The sequence below is a fragment of the Heteronotia binoei genome, chromosome 6, assembly GCF_032191835.1.
Source record: "Heteronotia binoei isolate CCM8104 ecotype False Entrance Well chromosome 6, APGP_CSIRO_Hbin_v1, whole genome shotgun sequence".
In the NCBI taxonomy this organism is placed as follows: Eukaryota; Metazoa; Chordata; class Lepidosauria; order Squamata; family Gekkonidae; genus Heteronotia; species Heteronotia binoei.
In genome coordinates this window covers 2,859,826-2,881,737 of record NC_083228.1, presented here as the reverse complement: position 1 = coordinate 2,881,737, position 21,912 = coordinate 2,859,826, and the positions used below count along the sequence as shown (strand labels likewise).

At 48.8% G+C, this 21,912-nt stretch overlaps 1 protein-coding gene across 1 annotated transcript in view; it reads left to right on the top strand.

Annotated features, from left to right (window-relative positions):
• Nucleotides 1-7,189: 7,189 nt before the first annotated feature.
• The window catches only part of WDFY4 (WDFY family member 4), a 215,777-nt gene continuing 201,054 nt past the window's right edge, over nucleotides 7,190-21,912 (top strand). Inside the window, exons 1-5 of the mRNA XM_060240960.1 lie at nucleotides 7,190-7,479; nucleotides 12,414-12,528; nucleotides 16,066-16,172; nucleotides 20,112-20,264; nucleotides 21,160-21,349. Coding sequence (XP_060096943.1) covers nucleotides 7,204-7,479; nucleotides 12,414-12,528; nucleotides 16,066-16,172; nucleotides 20,112-20,264; nucleotides 21,160-21,349 — 841 coding nt within the window. The 5' untranslated portion in view covers nucleotides 7,190-7,203. The remainder of the gene's footprint in view (nucleotides 7,480-12,413; nucleotides 12,529-16,065; nucleotides 16,173-20,111; nucleotides 20,265-21,159; nucleotides 21,350-21,912) is intronic.

Sequence of the window (21,912 nt, the reverse complement as noted above, 5' to 3'; positions counted from 1 at the left end):
TGACCAAGAGAGAGATCTTGGAGTCGTGGGAGATAACTCACTGAAAATGTCAAGTCAGTGTGCAACTGCAATTTAAAAGGCCAATGCTATGCTGGGAATTATTAGGAAGGGAACTGAAAACAAATCAGCCAGTATCATAATGTGTTGTTGTTGTTCAGTTGCGGGGTTGAATCTTTGCGACCCCCTGGACAAAGTCATGCCAGTATCATAATGCCCCTGTATAAATCAATGGTGTAACCTCATTTGGAGTACTGTGTACAATTCTGGTCACCACATCTCAAGAAAGATATTATAGAACTGGAAGAAGTCCAGAAAAGGGCACTAGAATGATTCAAGGGTTGGAACACTTCCCTGATGGAGAAAGGTTAAAGCACTTGGGGCTCTTTAGCTTGGAGAACTGAAGAGTTACATGATAGAGGTTTACTAATTATGCATGGTATAGAGAAGATAGAAAAAGTACTTTTCTCCCTTTCTCACAATATAAGAACTCATGAACATGCAATAAAATTGCTGAGCTATCAGGTTAGAATGGAAAGTATTTCTTCATCCAAAGGGTGATTAACAAATGGAATTCACTGCCACAGAAGGTGGTGGCGGCTACCAGTGTAGACAGCTTCAAGAAGGGACTGAATAAGCATATAGAGCAGAGGGCCTTTGGTGGCTATTAGCCACAGGGTATAGATGGAACTTTCTTCCTAGAGCAGTGATGCTCTGGATTTTTGGTGCTTGGGGGGGTGGGGCACGGTGGGAGGTCTTCTAGTGTCCTCCTGGCCCCACTGATGGACCTCCTGGTGGCACCTGGATTTTTGGCCACTGTGTGATACAGAGTGTTGGACTGGATGGGCCACTGGCCTCATCCAACATGGCTTCTCTTACGTTCTTATCCTAGAGGGTGGGTCAGCAATTAGGGTTGCCAGGTCCAGGTTGGGAAATTCCTGGAGATGTGGAGGTGAAGCCTGAGGAGGGACCTCAGCAGATTACAATGCCACAGAGCCCACCTTCCAAAAACCAAGGGAACTATTCTGGGTAGTCTGGTGATCATGTGGAGATTCCAGGAGATCTCCAGTCCCCATCTGGAGCTTGGCAATCCTCTGTCTCATGGCCCCCATGCTGGAGTTGGGAGCCCAATCCTGGTTGAAGGTTACATCCAAGAAGAGGCTCAGAGAAGGGACTTCCTGATTTCTTGTGGAGAGCCAGGCAGGGCTCCCCAGGTTTCAAAGCCCCCCCCCCCAACTCATCCCTCCCTCTGGGGTGCCTTTTTGACTCCAGCAGGGCTTGTGGTCTGCTCTGCATTTTGCTACTTCTGCTTTTGTCAGGAAATCAGCACAACAGCTATTTAGTCAAGTGGATCACCGTGGAAAGTCACAGAGCAGAGAGGAAGGCGTGGGGTGCACTTCACAGGGTCTGGCAATTTGGATTATGTGGCAGATTTTTTCGTCTAGAGTCATCAGCAGTGCCAGGAAAGGCCAGGGCAGGTAAGTCAAATCACCTTTAAACTCTAATCTCAGCTTGGGGCTGCCTCAGCCCACCTGCTATGCTGACATTGGGAGGGACGGTGGCTCAGTGGTAGAGCATCTGCTTGGTAAGCAGAAGGTGCCAGGTTCAATCCCTGGCATCTCCAAAAAGAGTCCAGGCAAGTAGGCGTGAAAATCCTCAGCTTGAGACCCTGGAGAGCCGCTGCCAGTCTGAGAAGACAATACTGACTTTGATGGACCAAGTGTCTGATTCAGTATAAGGCAGCTTCATATGTTCATATGACATAAAAGCTGACATGGACAGAGGGGCCAATTTAGGACCCTGGGCAAGCTGGGTTTGAATCCCCACTTCTGCCATGAAAGCTTTCTGGGTGACCTCAGACCCACCACAAATGTTCAGCCTGGCCTCCCTCACAGGATTGTGGTTAAGAAAAAGGAGGAGAGGAAAACAAGCTGCTCTGAATGCCAACTGGAGAGAGAAGCAGGCAAATACAGATGCTTGCCTCAGGGACTCTGTTTCAAACACAAAACAAGTTCAGCCTGTGGTGTCTGGCTGTGGGTTAGGCTTGCCAGCCTCCAGGTGGTAGCAGGAGATATCCTGGGACTGCAACTTATCTCCAGGTGACAAAAATCAGTTCAGCTGGAGAAAATGGCCACTTTGTGCCTCCTCAGGCCCCACTCCCCAAATCTCCAGGTATTTCCCAACCCAGAGCTGGCAACCCTACTGCAGATATGTCCTAGCAACAGAGACCAAAAGGGTCAGGTGACAGAGAAAGGGGGGAGACTCACACTGAGGGAGAACCATGACTTTCCTAGTTGCACATGCTTCACTCACATTTGCTGTTCCTTTTCCAAATGTCGATTATTCCCCAGCTTGGACCTTCTTGACTCTTCCTGCTGTAGTCCCTTCAGGTCCGGCGTGTCCCTGCAGGCCAGGTAGGCAGCCACCTAGGGCACCCCCTAGCCACACACCCCTCATGTCCACTGGAGTGTGCGCTCCTCAGACTCTGCCTTCCCTTGCCGTGGAAGCCTCCCCTTGCTGCAGGAGGGCAGGCTCCAAGTGCATGTGCCCTGCTGCTCGCGGCTCTGACCTTCCTGGGTCTGCAGACCCGGGAAGGTGAAAGCAGTGGGGTGGTGGGGCAGGGTGTGCTCATCGGAGCCTGCCTTCCCTTGGGAAATCAGGCTCCGAGGACTGCTCACATGCCCTGACCTGCTGCCTTCGCCTTCCTGTGCCTGCGGGGGGTGGGGGGTGGGCCTAGGTCACCAGAACTCCTGGCTCTGGCTCCTCTGGCTTTTTTCTTCTTCTCCCCATCGGGCAGTGTGAGGAAGCACAGATCAATCTGATGTTCCCCAGTCCCCACCACAGTCGCTTCTGTGAGAATATAATTTTCTCTCAAAGTCAAAATGAAAGACTGAAAGCTGAAGTATGCCAAAGTGCAGGAGACGTTCCTGAACTGGGTGGGGATAAAGTCAACAGAAAAGTCCTTCTCGGCTGGCTGCATCAGAAAAGTGCACCTACCAGAGTGCGTGGGCTGCTGCAGGTAAGGGCTTCGAACGGCACCCAGGCTCTTGTGGCCCTGGGGAGGGGGCAACTGTGAGTTACATGCTCTGTCCCCAGCCTGATTTCAGCTAGCAAAACAGATTAGGATAATTGAATTGAAAAGGAACCTCCAGGGTCATCTAGTCCAACCCCCTGCACAATGCAGGAAAATCACAAATAACGCCCCCCCCCCACCTTCCCAGTGATCGCTAATAGATTAACAAAAGCTGATGCCAAATGCATCTCTGTGCTGAGTATAGAAACCTTTTCTGGTTTTGTAAGGATGTTGACTAAGAACTGTTGTAGCTGCTCCCTGGACCAGACTTGTATTTAGACTTAAAAATTCTGCAACCCTAGTAGGGTTGCCAGCCTCCAGGTGAAGCCTGGAGATATTCTGTAATTACAACTGATATCCAGACTATAGCAATTAGCTCTCCCAGATAAAACAGCTGCTTTGGAGGGTAGAGTGTCTGCCATTACAGCCCTCTGAGGTCTTTCTCTTCCCCAAACTCCACCTTCCCTGGGTTTAACCCCAAAGCTCCAGAAAATTTCCCAACCAGGAGCTGGCAACCATAATCTCAAGTTGGGTTATTGCCAGCCTCCAGAAGGAAGACATCCAGGTGACAATCATGGGTTGCTCAAACATCTTTTTGGGGTCAGGGGCCACACCGAATGTGCCAGTTCCTAAAAGACTGAGAACTCTTTTGTTAGAATGCACCCACGAAACTTTATGCTCCAGTGTTGTTGTGCGACTGTTTAATTTCAATGGCCCCAACAAATGGCTGTTCCGAACTCTTCTTCTTTGAAGGGGGGGAGGCTTTGAATAAAAAAAAACAATCACAGAATTGCAACTCCCAGAATGCACTGTGAGAAACCATGGCCTAAGCCAGTTCCAAGACTGTAGTTGTAACTTGGCACATGGGAATGAAGGGCTTAGCATTCTTATTGCTGATGGTTCTCTGATGTTGCCGATGGAAGCAGCCAAGTGGGGCAGTTCAGCTTGCTTTGCCAGCCAGTCTAATGTGGCTTTTCATCCCCCAGTCCTTGACTGGCGCCATCTTCTTGGGACTCTGGAGCAACTGCTGGGGGAGAAGGGGTGGATGGGAAAACCCCTCCTCTGCCTTCTGCTGATGGCGCAAGGAAACGACTGGATTGCAGTGCAGTCCAGAATGTGTCGATTTGTTCCTCTTCCAGTGACACGCTGGCAGTGAAATTTTAGAAGGTTTTCAGGAGGGAGATGGCTGGTAGTTGAGGGGTGGGTTGAGGTGTCTGAACCTCAGAAGCCTCCAAGTCTGCAATGTAACATCATTCTTTAAAGCAGAGATCCCTAACATGATGCCCAAAAATTTGGCCAGCAATGGAATCAGTGCCCAAACCCTGATTAAAATGAGTTACACTTGCTTGCAAATCACTTCTTCCAGTCTAGAAATTATCCCTGCCTTGTGACAGGCTAGATGGAGCCCAGTGAGTGTGTCAAGAGAGAAAGGCAGTCTTTGCAGCCAGAGAAGTGATTATTTGTGGTGTGGATCTGTTTTGATATTTATAAGGAGCTGGTTTTTCTGCAGAGAAAGGTGAAGGGGCTTTCCTGGACATGCTTCCCAGCCCTCAGCCCTTTGGCCTTCTGTAGTAAAGCATTTCTTTTTTGGTAGGGGAAAGAGCTGGAGTTTAATCTACCTGGGCATTATACCTTTAGCTCTAATCTAAGGGTTTTTTGGAGGGTGGGAGGGGGGAGGACAGGCGCTAGAGAGTGGTTATTCACTGAAGAATAAAAGGGGTTCTGCACATGCTCAAATGCATGTATTCCTTTGCACAGCCAAGTTACAGCAAGGTGGTTTTGCAGTTAATGATTAAAGCTAGATCCTAGGTGGAGTTAAACTAGGCATTTTAGTTTACTGCTCCTGTTCCACTCCCATGGGGCCTCTGCTATTCCCCAAACAAGAGGCAAAAGCCCCTCCAATTAGTACGCTTTTGAGTTGGATCATTTGCTTTCATGCTGCATTTGCTGAATTTCCTTGGTACTTTGTGTCTGGAATGTCATTCTTTGTGGATTATGCTTTCTGTATTTCCACCCCATGGGTGGTGGTGGGGGGGAAGTCTGCAGCTGGTTAGCCTAACTGGAGGTGGAAAGGTTCCCCCTGCCATGGCAGCAACGAGACCACAGAAAAATCCTTGGAACCTCTTTTCTGCCCCAAAGTTGGTGGCCCTATGGAATCCGTTGTGCATGGAATACATTGGCATTTGGACCTGGCAGTTGCCTGAGATAGAATTTTAGGGCTGGTGACTTAATCCACTCCCAGGGGGTGTGTGTGCTCCCAGCAGTGGGGACAAGGCATGAGATTTCTCTGTGGCCACAGGCACCTGGACAGAGGTGGCTCGGCAGTGCTGATGTTGCTAGACCTTTTGGCAGCGTTCGACACGGTCAACCATCAGCTACTGACCTATCGCCTCGCCAATGCTGGGATTCAGAGGTTGGCCTTGAAGTGGCTTTCCTCCTTCCTCCATGGTCGGGGACAGAGGGTGGCGCTAGGAGATGAACTGTCTCGACAACACCCACTTATATGTGGTGTGCCGCAGGGAGCGGTTCTTTCTCCGATGTTATTCAACATCTACATGTGCCCCCTCACCAAGGTTGCCCAGAGGTATGTGCTGGGTTGTCACCAGTATGTGGATGACACCCAGCTCTATCTGTTGATGGGTTGCCAGTGTGACTCCACTCCAGAAGAACACTCTGTCCGCAGTGTTGCAAGCTGTGGCAGGGTGGCTCAGGCTGAGTATACTGAAATTAAATCCAACAAAGATGGAGGTCCTGTATCTGAGTCGCCGCTGTCCAGGACCGGAGGTCCGTTTACCGACCTTCGACGGAGCCCAGCTCACACTGACGCACAAGGTTAAAAGCTTAGGGGTGCTCTTGGATCCCACTTTAACAATGGAGGCCCAAGTAGCTGCCACTGCCAAGTCAGCCTTTTATCATCTGTGGATGGCAAAGCAGTTGGTCCCCTTTCTCGAACGCGATGACTTGGCAACAGTGATCCATGCAACGGTCACCTCGAGACTGGATTACTGTAATGCCCTCTACATGGGGCTGCCCTTGTCCCAAATCCGGCGACTCCAGCTAGTGCAGAATGCTGCAGCCAAGTTGTTAATGGGAGTTCCTCTGTGGGAGCACATCCAGCCTGTGCTGAAAGCACTGCACTGGCTACCGATAGGGTACCGGATTTGCTTCAAAGTGCTGGTCATTACCTTTAAAGCCCTATATGGCCAGGGTGCTGCATACCTTAGGGACCGTCTTTCCCTGCACATATCTCAGCAAGCACTTCGGTCCGGGTCTCAAAACCTGTTGACAGTTCCCAGTATCAGAGAAGCGAAGCTCAAAACAACGAGAGCCAGGGACTTCTCCGTTGCTGCCCCTAACTGGTGGAGGAGGTTAGGGCCCTGCGAGAGCTTTTATAGTTCTGCAGAGCCTGCAAAACGGCACTCTTCCACCAGGCATTTATATGGATGGTAACATCTGCAGCAATGGGACTGGCCCATAAGAACACCACCAATGGCCTACTTCACTGTGCTGTGGCGATCCTGAGTAGAGCTAACCACAGAATGAAAATTGCTGCCTGAAATTATGATAGTAGAACATGCAAATGTTTCAAATTGTTTTTATGTTCTATGTTTTTATTATTGTTTACTGTCTCGGTCACACATTGTGCATACTGTCTCGGTATTCGTGTCGACCCTTGTGAGACACCCTGAGCCTGCCTTTGGTGGGGAGGGTGGGATATAAATTAAATAAATAGTTGTGAAGGCAGTTTTGCAGTGCCCTTCATGCCACTGAAATAATACTTGACCTGCCCAGGAGAAGGGGGTGGACCGTTCCATCCCATGATTCATAAGGGCCATGGTACCCTCTAAACTGAGTTAATGTGAGCTAGCTCACAGTTTTTTAATCTCCAGCTTATACATTTTTGTCTTAGCCCAGGAAGGATGGCCCCAGAGCAAACTAATTTATGCAGTAACCAAATCGCTTGCTCACAACTTTAATGCCAGTAGCTAATGAAGTAGAATTTTCGTTCACAAGACTGCACAGCTTAGAGGGAACATTGAGGGACTACACTTTATGAAGCCGGGCATTCAAATCAGATGCTTTTCGAGAAAAATATGTTTTTCTCTTCTCAGTCAGAACAGTTTGACCAAAGCATGGAGGCTGAGCTAGAGTTTCCAGAACAACCTGAGGAGAAGGAAGACTTGGCAGATAAGAATATTGGTCAGGATCCAGCCCTGACCAAGGAAGGTGACTGGGGAGTGGTCAAAGACCAGCATGGTGAGCCCAGCAGGGAGGTTTCAGACCAGTGCCCCCGGGTTCTGTGGGAGACCCTGAACAGAGAATTCCAGGAGTACAAGGAGACGGCTGACTTCCTGAGTGCAGAAGACCAGCAAAGGCGTCTGTTGGCTTTCCTGCCCCTCTTTCTGAAGGTAGGTTGAACTTCGCACCAGTGTATCTACACAGTAAAAGATTATGCTTATGGTGAGCAGCTCATACTACTAAGGTTGACTTGTGCCCCGTGGGGGTGGCAGCCGTTCTGCTTTTCACATCTGTCAAGTTGTCATAGAATCACAGAGTTGGAAGGGACCTCTAGGGTCATCTAGTCCAACCCCCTGCACAATGCAGGAAACTCACAAACACCTCCCCCTAAATTCACAGGATCTTCATTGCTGTCAGATGGCCATCTAGCCTCTGTTGAAAAACCTCCAAGGAAGGAGAGCCCACCACCTCCCGAGGACCCCTGTTCCACTGTGGAACCGCTCTAATGGTCAGGAAGTTCTTCCTAATGTTGAACCGGAAACTCTTTTCATTTAATTTCAACCCACGGGTTCTGGTCCTACCTTCTGGGGCCACAGAAAACAATTCCACACCATCGCTATAGGACAGCCCTTCAAGTACTTGAAGATGGTGATCCTATCACCTCTCAGCCACCTCCTCTCCAGGCTAAACATGCCCAGCTCCTTCAACCTTTTCTCATAGGCCTTGGTCTCCAGACCAAGTCTTTGTCTTTAGATCAGGATAAGAACATAAGAGAAGCCATGTTGGATCAGGCCAATGGCTAGGGTTGCCAAGTCAAATTCAAGAAATATCTGGGGATTTTGGGGGTGGAGCCAGGAGACATTGGGGGTGGAGCCAGGAGCAAGGGTGTGACAAGCATAATTGAACTTCAAGGGAGTTCTGGCCATCACATTTAAAGGGACCACACACATTTTAAATCCCTTCCCTCATAGGAAATAATGAAGGATAGGGGCACCTTCTTTTGGGGCTCATAGAATTGGACCCCCTGCTCCAGCCTTTTTGAAACTTGGGGGGTATTTTGCGGGGAGGCACTAAATGCTATACGGAAAATTTGGTGCCTCTACCCCCCAAAATAGCCCCCCCCCCCAGAGCCCCAGATACCTGCAGATCAATTCTTCATGATTTTCTATGGGAATAAATCTCCATAGGGAATAATAGAGTTCCCAGCAGACATTTTCCTCCCCTCCCCCCACTTTCTGGGAGGGTGTCCAAACTGGGGATCCCCTGCCCCCACCTGGGGATTGGCAACCCTATCAAAAACTGGCCTTAAAAGAACATGTTCTTTAGAAGAAAATTATTTTTTTTAAAAAAAAAAAAAATAATAAGGTAAACGATAGAAACAACATTCAATTTCCATTTTTTGAAGTCCTGGTGGCATGGGGGGTTGAGGCAGGGAAAATGGCTGCCATGCCGGTGGGACCAGGAAATTTTGAACTTCCCCACCTACGCGGCAGTCATGAGAGGCTTCATTTTCCCCCAAACATTGCAGGCCCCCCCCACAGAGCCCCAGATATCCGCGGATCAATTTTCCATTACTTCCTATGAGAATATTATTCCATAGGGAATAATAGAGTTCCCTCCCTCCCCCCGTTTTCTCTCTCTCACTCACACACGCTTTACTGTCTCTGGTGCAAGTGGGCAGCCGTGTTGGTCTGAAGCAGTAGAACAAAGCAGGAGTCTCTGGTGCCTCCACAATGAGGTCTGGAAAGTCCAGGGGCTACGCTGCTCTTTTACACACCCACTCACTTGTCCGAAAGGAAAGCAAAACAAGCAGAGGGGCTGCACTCTCACGAGGGCTGCTGTTGCTGACCCTTCCCCATGAAGTACTTCCTGCTCCAGTTTAAAGGCACACACACATTTTAAACTGGACCTGTTTGCAGGTCCTGCCTAAGATCTAGAGGTACAGGGTGGCTGTGGGGGAGGAGCTTCCCCCGCCGAACAGCTGACTGGGGGTGGGGGGAAGCCTGTAAAACCGGGGAATTCCCGCTGGGACCTGGAGATTGGGAAGTCTACCAATGGCCCATCCAGTCCAACAATCTGTGTCACACAGTTGCCAAAAAACCCAGGTGCCATCAGGAGGTCCACCAGTGGAGCCAGGACCAGGAACAGATCTACATGTTTTTTGAGGGGGGGGGGAATTAAAAAATGGTGCCCCCTTATGGGCCCATTCTACCTTATGGGCTCATAGAATAGAATGGAGTCCATATCCAATTTGGCACCCCCCACTCCGGTGGCGCCCGGGGCAAGCACTCCCCTCTGCCCCCTCCCCTAGATCCAGCCCTGCCCAGGACACCAGAAGCCCTCCCACTGCTGCCTCTCCCAAGCACCAAGAATACAGAGCATCACTTGCACCAGACAGAGTTTCAACAATACCCTGTGGTTAATAGCCACTGATGGACCTCTGTTCGATATATTTATCCAATCCCCTCTTGAAGCTGGCTATGCTTGCAGCCGCCATCACCTCCTGTGGCAGTGAATTCCACATGTTAATCACCGTTTGGGTGAAGAAGTACTCCATTCTAACTCGACTGCTCAGCAATTTCATCGAGTGCCCACGAGTTTCTGTATTGTGAGAGTGTCAAGCAATGTTTCATATAATCATAACTGGCTATGCTTATTATAATGTAACTGTTATAATGTACCTGTTACTAACCCTAAGTTCAAGCTAGGGCAAATCAAAGCAATAGAGTTAGCTGGCGCCCCTCCCTGCACCTCTCTCATCTTTACTAACAAATGCAGGAATTCGCTCTTTGAAGATAAAGCCTCCAGGGACATTTTCCCAGGCCTAGCTTGGACCCAGGAAGAACAACCACAGGGAGATAAGAGAGAACACTGTGGGACTTTTCACACGTGAATACCAGACTGTTTAGCAATTGTAGCTTTGTTTATAGAACCTTTGATGTGCCATCTTTAAAATATGCCTTCTGCTGTTACACTGTATCAGTTCCAATACTTGGCTCAATAGAAGCATATGGATTATCAATAAAGCTACACTTTGTTTCAAAGCAAGGACTAGTTACTTTGAAATCTACTTGCTTGACAGAGAGGTGAATTTAGGGGGAAGTGTTTGTGTGTTTCCTGCATTGCGAGAAAGCGAGAGAAGTACTTTTTTCTCTACCTTCTCTATCCCATGCACAACACAGCTACCCATCTTTAGCTTGGAGAAATGTTGACTGAGGGGTGACATGAGAGGTCACCCCTCAGTCAACATTTCTCCAAGCTAAAGATGGGTAGCTGTGGAAAAGAGTCCAGTTGGGCCTTGCAGAGCAGCACCATTTGTGGCAGGGAAGAAGCTTTTGTGAGCCATTGCTCACTTCTTCAGAAGTGGCTCACGAAAGCTCATACCCTGCCACAAATTTTGCTAGCCTTAAGGTGCTGCTGGACTCTTGTTCTTTAAGTTGCCTTTAATCTTTAACCTTCTGCAAGCTTCCACATCCGATGACTTTTTAATTTGTTTTCAAGTGATGAGAAGAAAACAAGGTGACGTCCAGATTGCTAAATTCTGTCACTTCCTCTTAAGGGGAATTTGCTGTCTTCTCAACCCCCCTAATGGCTCCTTTTCGAGTAAGGAAGTTGCAGCTCTGCCTGCCTGCCCAGGAACTCTTTGCCAGAGGAAAGAAAAAGCCTCTTTAAGCAACCAAGCCAGTTTGGTGTAGTGGTTAAGTGTGCTGACTCTTATCTGGGAGAACTGGATTTGACTCCCCACTCCTCCACTTGCACCTGCTGGGATGGTCTTAGGTTAGCCTCTGGCAGAGGTTGTCCTTGAAAGGGCAGCTGCTGTGAGAGCCCTCTCAGCCCCACCCACTTCATAGGGTGTCTGTTGTGGGGGAAGGAGATAAAGGAGATTGTGAGCTGCTCTGAGTCTCTGATTCAGAGAGAAGGGTGTGGTATAAATCTGCAGTCTTCTTCTTTCAGAACCAGTCCTGCAAACTTCTGTTTTTCCTTCCTCTGTTAACCAATTCTACTCTTCATCAAACTGTTGGTTTGTAAGCAAGAGAAGAAGCTGCCAGGCCCACCTCTGCACAGTCAGAGGCCCTGAGAGCCTGCTGGGTACCGCTGCAAGAGATAATGTGCATTGGCTGAACACTCCCAATCAAGCAAGCAGTGTTGTTGTAGCTGTTGCTAAATTAAGGTGTTTAACCATGTTGCTGAACTAGGCTCCCCAAATCTAGGTTGGGAGATTGGGAGGTGGAGCCTGGGAGGGTGGGGCTCTTGTCCCATTCAGCTTGCCAACCTCTAGGTGGTGGCTGGAGATCTCCTGCTCTTACACCTGATCTCCAGGCAACAGAAACCAGTTCCCTTGGAGAAATGGCTGCTTTGGAAGAAAGTGAAGTCTATTGGCATTACACTCCATTGACGCCCCTCCCCTCCCCTCCCCAAACCCCATCTTCCTCCAGCTCCATCCCCAAATCTCCAGGTCTTTCCCAACACAGAGCTGGCACAACCCTAGGCCCAACAGGGCTTCGGATTAGCCACGAGGGACCTGATTGGCTGTGTAGATTAAAATTTAAAAAAAAATGTTGTTTTGCCAGCACAGTGCCACCACAGCATTGGATTTTATTCTTCCTCTCACTCTTTTTTCCTAGTGCATTTTTAAAAAATTACTCCTTTTTTGTCTCCTGCACTTGGTTTCCTCTGGATGTGTGTGTGTGACAGACAGACAGACTGACCTTTATTGGCATGTCAGTGTGTGTTGGTTGGGGGGAGGGGTCTGTTTCCTGTGGTGACCATTTTATGAATGACTTCAACTTCTGCAGTGGCCCTTTTGCGACTGTGTCCACCACCAGAACTCCCAAGGTGTCCACACAGGCTTACCCCTGCACTGAAGTCTCTGGGGTTGGTGGGGCGCACTAAAACACTCTCTCCCATTTGTGAACAGAGAAGAGAAGAGAGGGTGTTGCTTATGACGGGCCTGGCTAGAAAAGAGTGCAGCTGCTCTCTGGGAGTGCAACATGACTGAAGGCTTGGGGGTTTGGAACACTGTAAGAAATGCAACGTTACAAGAGTCATGTCTGGAAAGGAAGATGATGCATTGAATGTCAAAATGACTTAATTTTCGTTCTAGGCCTGGGACCAGTCGGCAGGCAAGATCTCTTTCCCAAACATCCACCTTTTAGCTCAGGAGGCTTCTAAGCTGCTGGTGAAAGAAATCAATACGAACGTGAATGGGAAGCCTGCAGGTGAACCGGACCTTCAAATGTCTCTTCCTTCTGCTTGGATCAGGCTTGCCAGCCCCCGGGGCTAGTTGGGGTTCCCCCACTTTGGGGGGCTTTGATCAGCTGCAGAAAAGCTGGGGGAAACCCCACCCCAAACAGTGATGACATCACTTCCAGGCGATGTCATCACATGGGGAAAGTTGTCTGGGGATGCTCTGGTATTTGGGCAAACTCTATGGTTTTGAGGGCAAAACCCTCCATTTGATGGGTGGCGTCATTGCATTGAGGATGTTGTGCAATGTGCCTGCCCACCCCCAGAACGCCCCCCCCCCCCGTTCTCCCACCAGACAGGCCGGGGGACCTGGCAACTCCGTCAGAAGTGGCTGTTCCAGTGCTCCAGGTTAGGAAATACCTGGGGATTTGGGGGATGGAACCTGGGGAGGGCAGGGTTTGGGGAGTAAAGTGAGCACAGAAGGGAAAATGCCATCGAGTCCACCTTCCACAGCAGCCATTCCCTCCCCCCAGCAGAACTGATCTCTGTCGCCAGGGAGATCTCCAGCCACCACCTGGAGGTTAGCAACCCTAAGTTGTGGGCTGCACCATTTTGTATTTGCTGGGTTGATGGCTCAGCCTCACATCTCCCAAGGACGCAGTCACCTCAAGGAACTCCACCAGCACAGATAAGGAAGCAGGACTGCTGTCAGCAGTGTTCCTGGGGCATGAGAGCAGCCGCTCGTCAGCGTAGGAAGCCCTGCCCTCCAGCAGCAACCTGGAGCCCCTCAGGGTTTTGCACTCCATTTGAAGAGGACACCAAACATATTCTGCTCAGGATGTGGACTGCTGCGCTCAGGAGGGGACAAAATCAGAGGGAACGTGGCCTTCTGACGGGGTCCTTGAAGGGATGCCTGGTGGTGGGCGAGGCCTTGGTGCAGTCACAGAACCAAGCTTGGTCTCAGCAACTCCCATAAAGCAACTCAGTAACACCATAAAGTTAAAGAAGGCTTGACTGAAGACATTCCAGGAAAGGTATTAAAAACCAGGCACATAGTTCAGTGGCAGCAGGGGCATGGCCAGAATTTTCCCAGTTGGCCCCTCTCCATAAATAATTCCGGGGGGGGGGGGGGAGCCCAGGTTGACTGGGTTTCTTCCTGCTTCTGTTGCTTCCGCTGGGATCAAACCCAGGTTGTGAGCAGAGTAGGGTTGCCAAGTCCAGTTCAAGAAATATCTGGGGACTTTGGGGGTGGAGCCAGGAGACATTGGGGGCGGAGCCAAAAGCAAGGGTGTGACAAGCATAATTGAACTCCAAGGGAGTTCTGGCCATCACATTTAAAGGGACTGCACAAATTTTTAAATGCCTTCCTTCCATAGGAAATAATGAAGGATAGGGGCACCTTCTTTTGGGGCTCATAGAATTGGACCCCCTGGTCCAATCTTTTTGAAACTTGGGAGGTATTTTTGGGAGAGGCACTAGATGCTATATTGAAAATTTGGTGCCTCTATCTCAAAAAACAGCCCCCCCCAGAGCCCCTGATACCCGCAGATCAAATCCCCATCATTCCCTATGGGAATCGTTCATGGAGGTGCATGATGGCTATGGGGGCGGGGCTTCCCCCGCCGGCCAGCTGGCTGGGGGAGGGGGGAAGCCTGTAAAACTGGGGGATCCCCCTCTGGGACCTGGGGATTGGGAAGCCTAGAGCAGAGCTTGGACTGCAGTACTGCAACTTACCACTCTGCGCCATGTTTAGTACACAGTGAATATAAAAAATACTAGTAAATGTTGGTGTAAAGAAATAAAAGCCCTGAAGCATTTAACTAGATATCCCCTTCTTCTAATACCTAACAGATTCACCTCCATGGGTGAGGGAACTCTCCAGCTGCCTTCTCTCTAGACTGTAGCCTCTTCAGGGAGAAGACCCTACCTTCCTCCCTCTCTAGCAAGGCCTATTTATTCTTTCCTCCCAGGACCCACCCCTCCTTGGCCAGTTTTCCCTCCAAAACTGCTGCCCACCCAGTCAGAGGGACAGAAGGGATCCTGGGAGACGGAGGCCCTGTAGCTACTCCTGCACAGGCTTCTCTGGAGCCTGTAGACCTCGCTAGGCCTAGGATCATGGTAGCCACAATCAGAGGCACATGGTAGCGCTCACCATTTATTTCGGTCCTGTTTCATAGAGTTGCCAGCCTCCAGGTAGGGCTTGGAGTTCTCCTGACATTTCCACTTATTTCCACACTTCAGAGATCAGTTCCACTGGAGCAGGGGTAGCCAAACTTACTTAACATAGAATAAATGTCAGATGTTTGAGAGCAACAAGGGAGGGAAGGAGGAAGGGAGGAAAAATTGATAGAAAGGTGGCAAGAAAGCAAATAGATGGGGGAGGGAGAGGTGAAAAGAAAGCAACGTTGTTAAACTTTAAATGCATTCTCCAAGCCACCAACTAGCTTGGTCTTCTCTAGGCTTCCCAACCCTCCCGCCCTGGCGGGGGACCCCAGGATTTACAGCCTCTTCCCCCGCTCTTCAAAAAAACGGAAGCAGGGGGAGGGGGGGAAACGGTGCCAAGGAGCGTGGCAAGCCGCCCCATCTCAGAGGAGCAGCTAAGGTGAACCGGAGAAGAGGCGGCGGCAGCACAGCGGCATCGCCCGCTCTGCTCCGCCTCTGAGGTAAAATCAGAAAAGGGGAGAGTGGAGGCAGGCCAGGAGCGTGGCGAGCCGCGAATCTGGGTCCTTCTAGGACCTGGACTCACGGCTTGCCATGCTCCTGGCCTGCCTCCACCCTCCCCTTCTCTGATTTCACCTCAGGGGCGGAGAGGGCAACGCCGCTACGCTGCCGCCTCTTCTCCGCTTCACCGTAGCTGCTCTTCCGAGATGGGCTCAGCCTGAGCCCATCTCAGAGGAGCAGTTACGGTGAAGCAGAGAAGAGGTGGCAGCTGCGCAGCGGCGTCGCCCGCTCTGCTCCGCCTCTGAGGTGAAATCAGAGAAGGGGAGGGTAGAGGGAAGGAAGACATTTAAAAAGGATTGCCGTCCCTTGAAATGAGATGGCCAAAACTCCCGTTGGGGTTCAGTGATGCTTGTCACACCCTAGCTCCATCCCAGTGTCTCCTGGCTCCACCCCCAAAGTCCCCAGAGATTTCTTGAATTGGACTTGGCAACCCTAGCCTTCTCCAAGCCAGCCAACAGGGTGGTGGGGGCTTTGAGAGCCACACAATATGTATGAAACAGCCACATGTGGCTCCCAAGCCACAGTTTGGCCACCACTGCTGTGCTCTGAAGAAAATGTCTGCTTTGGAGGGCAGACTCTATGGCATGACATCCCTGCTGAGCTCTCTCCCCACCCCAACCCCGCTGTCCCCCTGCTCCACTCCAAGTATTTCCTAATCCAGAATTGGTAACCTCTAATCATCGCCAAGCTATGTGCGTGGGACTGTCCTCCAGTATGCTAAGCAGGACGCTTGCTTTGTGCTTGAGAGAGACCTCTGTAGACCTTTGGGCTATCTGCCCTTCTGCCCAACAAGCCAATAGTCTTGCTGTTTCCTTGAACGGTCTTTTTCTCTGATGTTGTATTGGCAGAGGAAGCCCGACTGAGTGTGTGGCAGTTCCTGCAGGGGAAAGCAGAAGAGGCACCCGATGGTCACATGCTCCTGAGAGCCGTCTATGCGCTCTTGCTGGCTCCCTTGGTGAGATAAATGCTTTGCACACAACCCTTTCTGTGATCCAGGCAGAGAGTGTGAACACCCTCTTAGGGTTTCCCTTACTTTCCTGAACCACTTCTAAATTGCTGCAGAGAGTTCTCTTGTAATAATTTCTTACATTTGTTTGGTCGATTTTAACTTTAAGGCTTCCGGTGGTTCTTTGAAGCTGAAGGACTTAGAGTTGTACTGAGACTTCCCTGGTGGTCTCTCATCCAATCCTAACCAGGGCTGACCCTGCTGAGCTGAAGAGATCTGGAGCAAGGGTGTGACAAGCATACTTGAACTCCAAAGGGAGTTCTGGCCATCACATTTAAAGGGACCACACCAGGGCTTCTTTTGGAGAAAAAGCCCAGCAGAAATTTATTTGCACATTAGGCCACACCCCCTGACACTAAGACAGCCAGAACTGCGTTCCTGCTCAAAAAAAAGCCCTGGACCACACACGTTTTAAATGCCTTCCCTCCATTGGAAATAATGAAGGATAGGGGCACCTTGTTTTGAGACTCATAGAACTGGACCCTCTGGTCCAATCTACTTGAAACTTGGAGGGTATTTTGAGGAGAGGCATCAGATGCTATGCTGCAAATTTGGTGCCTCTATCACAAAAAAGAGGCCCCCTCAAGACCCCCTAGATATCCATGGATCAATTCTCCACTATACTCTCTGGGAACTGGTCTCTAGGGAATAATGGAGTGCCCAGCAGATATTTTCTCCCCCCCCCCCCGCTTTCTAATGACCCTGAAGCAGGGGGAGGGCCTCCATACCAGGGGAATCCCCTGCTCCCACCTGGGAATTGGCAACTTACTCAGCAAGCTTTCAGAATAAATGGGACCAACTTTACCACTCGATAAAATCTAACGATAATAAGGCTTTCTGGAGAATCATTTCAGGTAATCTAAAAAACAATTCTGTTACTGACCCAAATATCTCTGAGCAAACATGGGTTGATTACTTCTCTAACATTTTTGCTGCTCCATGTGTATCCCCTCCTATCTTAGCAAACCTCTCAGTTACTGATATGCCGGTCTGGCCTCCAGTAACTCTAGAGGAAATCAGTGAGTTATTGAAGGATTTAAAAGCGGGTAAAGCACCTGGCCCTGATGGCCTTCCCGCTGAGGTATTCACAAAGTTTGCCGATTGGTGGCTCTTGCCCCTTGCAAAATTGTTCTCTTTTATCGATCTGCATGGCTCCATCCCTGACTCTTGGCTTGACTCTATAATTATTCCAATATACAAAAAGGGGGGGGGGGGGGGTGGAGTTACCAGAAAACTTCCACCCCATTAGTTTATTATCTATAGTGGGCAAACTGTATGCAAAACATTTAGAACTCCGATTAACTGACTGGATGCGCCTAGGCAACATCATAGGTCCTGAACAGATTGGTTTCTCCAAAGGCAAATCTGCTATGGATCACTGCTGCACTCTGGCCTTCCTTGCTGAAAAATATATGCATACCGGGTCAAAAAAATTATACGCTGCCTTCATCGATTTGAAGGGTGCTTTTGATTCAATAGATAGAGCCCAACTATGGATCAAGCTAGGTTACCTGGGAATGGACCCTCGTCTGCTGTTTCTCTTGAGGAAACTTCATTCTAATACCTTTTGCCAAGTGAAATTTTCTTCTAGCGGTGACTTGACTAGTAAAATCCCAGTGTTAAAGGGGGTTAAACAAGGTTGCGTGCTGGCCCCGCATCTTTTTAATCTATTTTTCACTGACCTGGCACAATTTTTGAACCCTGTCAATGGTCATCCGCCTAAACTTGCAGGCCGAGCGGTCCCCTTATTACTTTATGCCGATGACACTACCATCCTCTCTTGCACAAGAGTGGGCCTGCAAAGGTATTTGAATGCCTTTTATGACTACTGTAATTGTAATTCACTTACTATCAATTACACCAAATCTAAAGTAGTTGTCTTTTCAAACTGCTGGCGCCCACAGAGATGGTTTATTGGCAATTCAACAATCGAGCAAACAAAAAATTTTAAATACTTGGGGATCACTTTTAACCACAAGTTAAGCTGGGTTTCACATCGTAACAACACCGTCAACTTGGCTAAATGTTCAGCTGTTCAAATTAAACAGTTTTTCTTTGCAAGGGGCAACCAATTAGTTTTAGCAGCTATTAAAGTGTTCAAAGCCAAAACGCTTGCCCAAATCCTCTATGGTATCCCTATTTGGATCTCAGCTTTTACCAGGAAAGTGGAGGGCATTCAAGCCTCATTCTTTAGACAAATTCTTGGTTTGCCAAAATGTGTGTCCTACTTTGCTCTCTGCTCTGAAGTGGGTCAGTCTTTGGTGGAGACAAAAGCCTGGATTGCAGTGTTTAAATTCTGGCTCAAAATTCATTTTAGAACAGATCCCAACAGCCTTCTTGATTGTATGAAAAGAGACCCATATATTTCATCCTGGACAGCAGTGCTTCTGTCTAAACTCAATCAATTGGGGTTAGAGGTAGATGATTTTTCTACCACTGATGAGTCATATATCTTCAGATGTATTAAACTGAGACTATGGGAATCGGAGGAAACGAAATTACGGCCAATTGACCCTTATATTTGGTCTCCAGCTTCCTTAGGTCTTTATGCTTTTTGTGGCAAAATGCCCAATTATCTATCAGACCTAATCACTCCAAGTCATCGCAGGGCATTTATGTTGGCTAGACTAAACGCGTTTCCCTCCAAAGTTTTACAAGGGAGATATCAGCGAGTCCCTTTAGCTGACAGACTTTGCTCCTGTGGAGCAAATACCCCTGACTCAATCCAGCATATATTGCTTGATTGTTCTTTATACCATAACCTCCGTAAAGATTTATTTGGCAAGCTTTCTTTTTCTCCAGATTTGTCTATTCTGCCACCCTGTTATTATTTATTGAGTGATACTGAGGGGGTGGTTAGTGAGGCTGTGGCAAAATTTCTGGCTGACATCCTTAAATTTAATTCTGACCATGTTTGAATGCATCTGTCAGCTCGGTTTTATTTTGATTTTATCTCCAATGTTTAAATTTTTATATTCTGTGTATTTTTATCTGAATCTATTATGCCATTAAAGGTTTGGTATGGGTACTCAGCAAGCTTCTGTGGCAGAGCGGGTAGTCAAACCCTAGTCAGACACTCTAACTACGATAACAGCCTCTGCCTCCGGTTTGCTTACTCCTCATTGTTGGGGTCAGGGGGGTGAAGAGGAGGCCTTGTGCTTCACTTGCTTCACTGTCATGTCTACTCAGAAGCAAGTCCCAGTGGGCTCAAGGGGGCTTACTGTCGAGTAAGTACGCTTAGGATTGCAGTCTAATCACTCACTGCCCTTTACTGGGTCACCAATAAAATCAGCAGACCTTGTGTCTGTGTGTGCGCATGCACGTGCACTCATCTGTATAGGGCCAGTAAGCAACAGACAGGCTAGAAATGTAATCAAGAGTATCTGTCAAGAATGCTCTTGCCATGAGCACTGCCATTTTGGTCCAGACGTTTGTAATCTCCTTTGCTGTGTTGCTAGAAATGCTGGCTGGCTGATCAGATGTGTTTTGTCTGCGAACCTCACAAGTTGCCTTTCCTCACGCTGAGTTATATGGCATGCCTCGGCATCTAGGGCAGCTGCACTCAGAGACTTATCGCTTTTGAAGGAACTTGTTCTAAGGAGGGGGATGCTTCTATTGGTAGGGAAAAGGTGCTTTTTGCTTCAAATGTGTAATGGCCCAGACTATCTAATATGTCTGACTGTCTGTACCTGGGGAACCCAGTTCTACCTGTAACTTCATCATTAAGTGAATAAACAACCTGTGATTTCACCATCATAGAGGTCATAATTGAAGGCGATTGTGCAGTACTTGACAGTATTATGCCTTGATGTCATTATGCAGGGAAGGCTGCCTAGACAGAAGTTTTGAAAGGAGAATCACCCGTTTTGCTTCCTTTCCCATGCACAGGTACAAGCAACCCAACATAATATCATCAAATCAGGGCTCCCAGTTGCCCTGCTACAGTGCCTCTATCTCTTCTTTGCCTTTCCCCTTGGTGAAGATGGCAATGGTGGTGGAACATGTCAAGGCGAACAGGACATACAGAAAATGCTTGTGCAGGTAAAGAATATGTTGGTGCTTATGGGGGTAATGCTCGGGCTGCCAACTCTGGATTGGAAAATTCCTAGAATTTTGGAGAGGTGGGGGCTGGGGATGGTGGGGTTGGGAGAGGGGAGGGACCTCAGCAGGGCATAAGACCACACAGTCCCCCCCCCTCCAAATCAGCAATTTTTTTCAGGGGAACTGATCTCTGTAGTCTGGAAATCACTTGGAATTCTGGGAGATCTTCAGGTGCCACCTGTAAGGTTTAGCCCAGATACTACCATCTTTGGATGTATGCGGAAGAAACTTTCTTGATAGATCAGATAACAACCATTATTGGCATGGGATTCTCAGGACTGTGTCTTGCCAGACTAAAGTAAATGGGCAGTTCCTCTTGTAATTATACCCTTTGCCAAAACGGCTCCCCTTTTTCCCTGCACTCGCCAAAGTAATTTGAATTAATTAATATAAAGTCCTTTCTCAGGCCGCAGTGTTCTTCTCTGCCAAGGTCACATTCCCACAAACTCTTCCTGCTTTAGTTGGTCCATATCAGTGTTGCCTAGAGAGACCAGATTAGAGTTATCTCCCCACGCATGCTGCTTTCCCATGTGCAAGCTGGGAACATCCCACCCCATATGCAAAGCACAAATGTTTAAGAGATACAATGGGTGTTAGTAGTTGTGAATACATTTATAAAATGGGGCTAGTGCATCATATGAATACAATTGCAAGTGCATAAAGGTTCAAAATGAGAAAAGATAATTGCAACATCAAAACCAGCCATACCTGCTAGAGTGCCACCCCAGCTCTACTTGTCAGGGTATGGGAAAGTCTTGAGACCTCTTTCTTTCAAGACAGGGTGCTTGGCAAAGTGTATCCAGTGTATCCTACAAGTGTGGTGTTTTGCTTCCAGATGATGCTCAGTGTTTACACAGAGGAGCAAGGAGTTGAAGAGCTTCTCATAACCACTGATTTGCAGTCTCTGATCATAGCAACAGCCTCTCTCTGGGACCAAGGCAGCCCTTCCTGGAAGGACTCCACCAGCCGTGTCCTGCAAACAATTTCAAAGGCCCCATCCCAAAACGTCATCTCATACCTGCAAGGTAACAGCCCTTCTTGCTCTCAGCTCTCATGCCCCCAAATGGAGGCAACTTGGAGGAGGTGGAACCACCCACAAAATATCTGGGAGTGAGCTTATGTGTGACTCTTAACGGTAATTCTTCAGGCAGAAACTCTGCTTCACAAGATGCCCTTTGACATGGATATTCTCTCTTGAGAGCCAGTTTGGTGTCATGGTTAAGTGTGCGGACTCTTATCTGGGAGAACTGGATTTGATTCCCCACTTCTCCACTTGCACCTGCTGATGTGACCTTGTGTCATACCGCAGGGGACCAGGAAGGGCTTCTACTGATTGCCACCACTCTAAGAAGGGTCTGTCTGGGAGGGCCCAGAGCACCCAACCACCCCTGTATCTTCCTTTTTAGCAAAACCTTTTAACCATGACCAGAATAACCCAGAAAACTGGAGTTCGCCCTGGGCCAAACTGAGAAGAAGTTGGTAGGCAGGTAATTTATATCTACTCAGGGAGGTGGGGTAGGGCTGTGGGAGCTTCCTGGGTTGTGACATGCTAATGGAGGAGCTTACTTGAGAGGGTTCTTTTGTATAT